The 8,064-nt window shown below is 45.1% G+C and overlaps 1 protein-coding gene across 1 annotated transcript in view; it reads right to left on the bottom strand.

Moving 5' to 3' along the window:
* Positions 1–1,210: 1,210 nt before the first annotated feature.
* micu1 (mitochondrial calcium uptake 1) overlaps positions 1,211–8,064 on the bottom strand; it is an 85,236-nt gene continuing 78,382 nt past the window's right edge. Inside the window, exons 11-12 of the mRNA XM_084076896.1 lie at positions 3,340–3,429; positions 1,211–1,537 (exon numbers count right to left, since the gene is read on the bottom strand). Coding sequence (XP_083933022.1) covers positions 1,371–1,537; positions 3,340–3,429 — 257 coding nt within the window. The 3' untranslated portion in view covers positions 1,211–1,370. The remainder of the gene's footprint in view (positions 1,538–3,339; positions 3,430–8,064) is intronic.

Below are 8,064 nucleotides of genomic sequence, written 5' to 3'. Positions count from 1 at the left end.
GCTGTGTTTTTTTTTTTCATATTTTTGCCCAAAAACGGCCATAACCGTTTTTGGCACACCTCGTTTGGATTATGAAAAACGGTCCGGACCGTTTTTGGCACTCAATGTGTTAAAAACTGCAATCAGGAGTTTCTAATTTGTGAATAAAATGTTATTTTGACTAATCAGTATGGTAGAGCAGGGGTCTTCAACAGGGGGTCCGGGACCCCTAGGGGGTCCTCAGAGTTACCACAGGGGGTCCGCCAAATCTTTGTGTGATAGGATTTTTTATTTTACCTTGAACCATTTGAACCCTAGCATCCCTTTTTTGAGGAGAACTTTAGCCAAAATTAGCAGATCTACAAGCTCTTCTATTGAGAAATGTAGAAACTCAGTGCTCACATACAGGAACACTACTGGTTGACAGCTGGCATCTCTCCTGGCCAAGCGGGTGTTCCCTCTTTATCTCAGAGGTTACAAATGTAATCTGGCCCGGAGATTTGGGTTTGAATCCCGGGGGAAGGACTTACATTTTAGGGGATTGCAGCTTTTAACTCTGAACGTGTAAAACCATTTTACACACTTTAGTGTCAAATGAACACTCAGGATTTTGCAGTCTCCTCAGGATGTGCTCCCCCCCCCCCCCAGCATCAGCGTTAATTGAATCACTTGTGTTGGCAAAGCTCTAAAACCACAATGACATGCGTGCATATTAGATTATGCTTATCAGAAATTGCAGTCTTGATGAGTTCCTTGCATTCATTCTCTAGTCAAGTCCGGGAGACAAGAAGGATGCCTTTGGCGCAAGTTCTGATTCTGATTTATCCCACATTCAGCCATTCACAGAACACACACACACACACACACACACACACACACACACACACACACACGCACACACACGCACACACACAGGGACGTGCACAGATAGACTCTAGGTGGTGCTAGAGCACCTGCCCTTTGCCCTCTTGACCAGAAGTGCCCTTTTGAAAAAAAGAAAAAAAAGTTTTTTTTTTTCAGTTTACATCAGGGGTCTTCAACAGGGGATCCGGGACCCCTAGGGGGTCCTCAGAGTTACTACAGGGGGTCCGCTAAATCTTTATGTGATATGATTTTTCTTTTTACCATAACCACTCGCATCCCTTTTCTGAGGAGAACTTTAGCCAAAAATAGCAGATCTACAAGCCCACAACGCCTCGTAGCGCGAGGCGTTGTGGGCTTGTAGATCTGCTATTTTTGGCAAAGAGGTATAGGTGTAGAGGGAAAAAAAGAGCAGACCAAGTAAACAAAAAAAAGTATAATTTACTTGAGCACCTGCCCCTCAAAATGTCTGTGCACGCCACTGGACACACACACACACACACACACACACACACACTGCCCCCCCATCTCTACTGCTGCGTCTTGGGCGTGGCAAAGTCCCAGGCCGTGTCCTGGGCACACTTCCACATGGCGCGCACCAGCCGGGTGAAGCCCATGTCCTTGGGTTTCTCCAGACCGCGCATCAACCGCTGCTTCATGATGGCGATGAACTCCTTATTACTCAGCTCTCCGTTCCCTGGAGGACGAGGATGATGGAGGGATGCCAGGGTGGGGGAGGGGGGGGTGGTGTGCGAGGGAGAGGAGGGGAGGGGAGGGGGGAGAGGGAGGGGAGAGAAATGATGAGAAAGGAAAGTAAGTAAAGAGGATCAGATGAAGAGGAATGATTTCCACGCAGCGATGATATCCGTCAGTCTGCGCGTCGATTCGTGTGAATAAACATCAGCTGCCGTGCCGTGCACTGATTGGCTGTCATGACAACAACAACGCTGTGACTATGACGGCCCGCAGTGGTGGAAAAAGTACTACATTTTTTGAGTGGTGCCAACCACTCCTATATCTGACTTTGTCGGTGTGTCCGTGTGTCCGGGTGTATGTCCAATAAACAAACATTGATGACAACATCAATACGGGGCTCATCAAAGGCACCACTCTCTTCACACAGGGTGTGATTTTTTTACTTAAGTATCAATACTGCAATATAGAAATACTCCGTTACACAAGTAAAAGTCCGGAATTCAAAATGTACTTGAGTATAAGTACAACAGTATTGGCATCAAAATGTACTTAAAGTGCCAAAAGTAAAAGTACTCATTGTGCAGAATGTCCCGTTTCAAGTTTTCAAGTGTATAACAATTGTTTGAAAATAGCAGATCTACAAGCTCACAATGCGTCGCATCGCGACGCATTGTGAGCTTGTAGATCGGCAATTTTCAAATGGCCGCAATCAAATCAAATCAAACTTTATTTGTATAGCACATTTACATCGACCAAGGTCGAACCAAAGTGCTTCACATTACAGAGCATAATAACATACACAGGCATTTAAATTGAATTAAAAGCGATAGAGTAAAAATTAGTCTTCATTAGGTATTTGAAGGCCGCCAAAGACCGAGCAGAGCGAACATGGAGAGGCAGGACGTTCCAGAGGTTGGGACCGGCCGCGGTGAACACACAATCTCCTCTGGTCTTGAAATTTGTGTCGGGCACAACCAGGAGTGATTGATTGGCCGATCTCAGGGCTCTTGTTGGGACATGTGGAGCGATCAATTCAGATAAATATGGAGGGGACAGGTCATTTTGGGCTTTAAAAACAAAAAATAAAATCTTAAAATCAATTCTGAAGCAGACAGGGAGCCAGTGGAGGGAGGCGAGGACTGGGGTGATATGGTCCCGCCTATTAGTGTTGGTGAGGAGGCGAGCGGCGGCGTTCTGAACAAGCTGAAGGCGCCTGATAGCTGACTGATCAATGCCTGCGTAGAGAGCATTACAGTAATCTAGTCTAGTTGAAATAAAAGCGTGGATGACTCTCTCGAGGTCGGTACAGGGCAGAAAGGCCTTTGCCCTGGCTAAAAGCCTAAGCTGAAAGAAGCTAGCCTTGACCACAGAGCTAATATGCTAATCAAATTTGAGGTTATTGTCAAAGGTGACACCAAGGCTCTTAACTAAAGAACGGATGTTATCACTGAGGGGACCGAGTGGGGTGATGGGTGAGCTAGGGTTATTGTTGAAGATGATGACTTCGGTCTTGCTTTCGTTCAGAGTGAGAAAGTTTGTATTCATCCAAGATTTAATAGGGCTGAAGTGGTTAATGTATGTTTTGTGATAATAATTAAAATCTACAAAGTACTGTAACTAGTAACTAAAGTTTACAAATAATTGTAGTGGAGTAAAAAGTACAATGTTTGCCTCTGAGATGTAGTGGAGTAGAAGTAAAAGTACAGAAAATTGGAAATACTCCAGTAAAGTAAAAATACCTCAAAATTGTACTTAAGTACAGTACTTGAGTACATGTACTTTACACCACTGTTGGCCACTTACCGTCACAGTCGAAGAGAGCGAAGACCACGTCGCACACATGGTCTGACAGCTCTACCTTAGCCACGGTGCGAGCTACCTGCTTCATGGTGGCTGGAGAGAGAGAGAGAGACACAGAGAGAGAGAGAGGGAGAGGGAGAGGGAGAGAGGGAGAGAGAGAGAGAGAGAGAGAGAGAGAGAGAGAGAGAGAGAGAGAGAGAGAGAGAGAGAGAGATTTACCATTTGCACTGCGGAGTAATAAACGTTAATGCAGGACATGGAGCACGAACAGGAGCTGGCTCAAAAAAATGACCTGTTCAGAGGACATTGTGTGCAAGTCAAGCTGCTTGGGATCAATAGCAGACGGAGGAGCTCCCCCTCTGCCAGGGAGCCTATCTGATGAATGTGAGACAGGAGAAGGGGAGGGGGAGGGGGGTAGGAGAGGACTGGGTACATACACACATGTCCGTTCGCGACCGTTTCACGTCCGTTTCATACCGTTTCCGTTCGCCGGAAGTCCCATCCACTCCCATGTTAAAAAAAAACGGGACCGTACATTTTTAACTCAAATCGTTGACCCCCATCAAATATTTTGATGGGGGTCCGGGGCCAAATACATATAATTTTGGGGGTCCTTGACATGAAAAAGATTGAACACCACTGATATAGAAACATACGTTTTTCAGAAAACTGTTTTAGGAGACATGTAGAATCGGCTTCAGGTCTCAATGGGTTAAATAGGAAAGTGAGTGAAATGGAGAGAGAGAGAGAGGAGAGACAGACGGACCATCAGGGCCACAACAGAAGAAAGAGAAAAACAGAGAGATGAAAAAAGCTCCATCATAAGCAATGATTATTGAACTGCAAAATAAAAAGGCACAACACTGGAGAAGATGAGGGGGAGGCAGGGTGAAATACGGTGAGCATGAAAAGTGACACTGGCCCCTCCCCCTGATGGAGAGTCAGCTGGGTGCTGAGAAAATAGTCCCAACAGATAAAGAGAGACGTGGAGAGCACGTATATATAAACTCCATACAGAATCGCATAATGCTTCATTTATCCCATTAAGACCTGAGGCGATTCTTAAACATTTTCTAAATCCTAACAGTTTTTTTGAAAAAAAAAAAATCACCTAAAAAAATGTTCAAGATTTTCCAAAAATAGCAGATCTACAAGCTCATAGCGCGGCACTCGTGCCGCGCTATGAGCTTGTATATCTGCTATTTTTGAATAGCCAAAGAAATCTAAAGTGACACAGATGCGTTCCAGGTCTTAATGGGTTATATTCCGTCATTCAACAGTGTCGTTTCCCGCCGGGGACGCTGTGGGCGTGTTCTCTCCTCCGCGTCATCAGCGCCCATACCCTAGGTGGGGTTGGTGAAAGGGCCCACTCTGTGTGGAGTTTGTATGTTCTCCCCGTGTCTCCTAGGCCCTAGGGTAGTTAATGCCCTCACAAAAACATGCAGTAATCCTGGTCGCTATACGGCCTCCCCCATGACAGCCGGGGCGCCTGATGGAGGGGAAAGGAACTGGTTGGAATAACGTGTTCCTTCCACACACTAAGTCCTACCGGGGAAACTCCCCGGTGTCAGGTGATAAGAAGCGGCCTGCTCACTCCTCATGCATTGAAGGAAGCATGAGCTCAGTTCGGGGCTCTCCCCAGGCTGGCAGAGGGGGAGTAGCGCCCAGGATTACAGCATAGGTAATTGGCACTGGGTGAAAAAAATGGGTTACAAAAACAAACAGTGTTGTGTGCCAAAAAGAGCCGATATACAAGCTCACACAACGTGTCACCTGATTGGCTTTCAGGCTCACGAGGTGGGAGTGGCTGTCTGAGAACAAAAAAGGCTCCCGGTTCGACCCCCTGCCCCCCTGCCAGGTGGCGCCTTGCATCCGGGGTCCCCCCCAACCTGCGGTGGTCCTTGAACCACTGGAGGTCCGTGACCCCATTCGCTGGTGGTCCGCGACACCAGTGCGCACAGAAAGGAGTTTTATTTTTTATATGTGATATCAAACAAGATCAAACGAAGTCACGCACATCCACACATCCTTTGAAGGCAGGCGCTGAAAGGACCGTACACTGTAGCTCCCATTAATAACATTCATGGTGGAAAAAGTACTCACATTTCTTACTTAAGTAAAAGTATCAATACTGCAATGTCTGTAAAAGTCCGGAATTCAAAATTTACTTGAGTAAAGGTACAAAAGTGTATTGGTAAAAATAATTTAATTAAAGTATCAAAAGTAGAAGTCCTCATAATGCAGAATGTCCTGTTTCACAAGTTATCAAATGTCTAAAATGTATAAAAATCTTTTGGAAAATAGCCGATCTACAAGCTAACAATGCGTCGCATTGTGAGCTTGTAGATCTGCTAATTTCAAATGGCCGAAATGTATATAGGGCTGAAGTGGTTAATGTATGTTTTGTCATAATAATAAAAATCTACTAAGTAACCACTAATAAAGTATTAGTCTCCTAAATCCCAACAGTATTCTGAAAAACGTATGTTTCTATATCAGTGGTGTTCAATCTTTTTCATGTGAAGGACCCCCAAAATGATATGTATTTGGCCGCGGACCCCCACCAAAATATGTTGTTCCAGGGACCCCCCAGAAGCAAATATTTGAGTTACAAATGTTCGCTTTAAAAATATATATATTCAAAGATTTGCACACATTTTCAATTTTTTTCAAAAATAGCAGATGCTATTTTTGAATAGCCTAAAGTGTAAAATAATGCTTTTTAGCTCAAATCTAAAAATGACACAGTTCCAGGTCTTAATGGGCTAAGCGGACTGACCGTGGGTAGCTACTGGGACGTAAGTCGGGGCTTGATCAACCCCGGCTGGGTCACCTGGGCGAGGGTGTATGTTGTTGCGAGACCCCCGAAACACCCGTCGACCCCAGGCTACAACACTGATGATACGTCCCAGGTGCATCTACAGTATGTGATGTTTTTCTTTATAGTTATTCTATTTATAGTGGCTCATAGGTAGTAGAAGTCGTGACAACCAGGAATAGTTTAGTGACCACTGGAGAGAAAGTAGGAAAGAGGAATGTAGACGGCAGTATGGGTTAGCACCCCAGCCTGTGTCTTCCGTGAGGAAGAAGCCCAACAAATCCACGGTGAGGCCTTTAGGAGGGCCATTCAAGCAAGCCGCAAGTGGAGCCTGCAGTACCACCACGGGCCAAGACACCATCACGCCAAAAGGAAATGTTTGGAATGGGTGCAACGCTCAGGTCCTGGACCTGGTGAGACGAAGGAGGAGCCCGGCCAGGAGGCCATCCACAGAGCCTATAGCCCCTCCACGTGCCAGAGCCTCTCCTCTCCCCAGTCCTGGCAGATTAGTTCCGGAGAAGCGGACTGAGTGGCCCTGTCTTTCCCTCAGAGGACTGATCGTGTGTAGCTACTGGGACGTAAGTCGGGGCTTGATCAACCCCGGCTGGGTCACCTGGGCGAGGGTGTATGTTGTTGCGAGACCCGAAACACCCCGTCGACCCCAAGCTACAAAACTGATGATACATCCCAGGTGCATCCATGTGATGTTTTTCTTTATAGAGTAGAAGTAAAAGTACTGAAAATTGGAAAACTTCTCTCACTAATGTTTTGGGTAGCCAGCCTACTTAATCAAAACAAAAGAGAGTAATTAACAAAAACCCATTGAAACTCATTGTGCGTGACTCGTTAAAGACCTGCAGCACCTCAACGAGGTGCTAAATGTTCATATTTTACAATAACATTCATGGCCACAACAAAACCTGTAACAGAACAATACTACGAAAACATTCCTGGCTTTCAGATGCAGTACTCCCAACCCGGCACATATAAATTACAAAACGACAGGACCTTTAATATAATGGCTGGAGAAGTGAGATTCATATTCATTTCCAAGTCTTCACTCACAGCGCGATGGGGAGCTATGAATATTCATATCCATTCAAAAGTCCCAGCTGGTAGCACAATTTCACTGACGAGGAGGAATGGGTTCCTAAACTTGCCTTACCTGTGCCGACATTTTCAGCCTGCTCACTGAACTCAATCTGTCACTTCAGGGTAGAATGGCAACCGAATTTAACCCATTAAGACCGGGAACGCATCTGTGTCATTTTAAAAAAAATTCTTTGTCTATTTAAAAAAAAACAAAATCGTGAATTGTTTTGCAAATCTTTGAATTGACATATTTTAAAAGCAAACATTTGTAACTCAAATCTTTGCTTCTGGGGCGGGTCCCTGGAACAAAACATTTTGAGATGGGGGTCCGCGGCCAAATACACATCTAAAAATGTTTTCTAAATCCTGACAGTATTTTGCTATAATCAGTGGTGCTCCAACTTTTCCATGTCAAGGACCCCCAAAATTATATGTATTTGGCCGCGGACGACCATCTCAAAATATGTTGTTCCAGGGACCCCCCCAGAAGCAAATATTGGAGTTAAAAATGTTCACTTTAAAAATATATATATTCAAAGATTTGCACAAATTGTCAGGATTATTCAAAAATAGCAGATATACAAGCTCATAGCGCGGCACAGAGATATAAAAAAAATTACACCGATGCGTTCCCGGTCTCAATGGGTTAATTTGGCGTATAAAGTGGCAGCATTCAAAGCCAAAGAGGAACAATGGGGGCGACGAGTGAACAGGGGCATGTTTCACAGGTTCCAAAACAGGGATTTGGGGAGAGACTGAGACCTTTCTTCTGCCAGCTGGTGTGCGATCACATACATAGCCTCGCTGTGTTTTTTGAG

The sequence above is a fragment of the Gymnoscopelus microlampas genome, assembly GCF_963454915.1.
Source record: "Gymnoscopelus microlampas genome assembly, chromosome: 13".
NCBI lineage: Eukaryota > Metazoa > Chordata > Actinopteri > Myctophiformes > Myctophidae > Gymnoscopelus > Gymnoscopelus microlampas.
The sequence above is the reverse complement of the archived record's forward strand: the minus strand, read 5'-3'. Positions and strand labels throughout refer to the sequence as shown.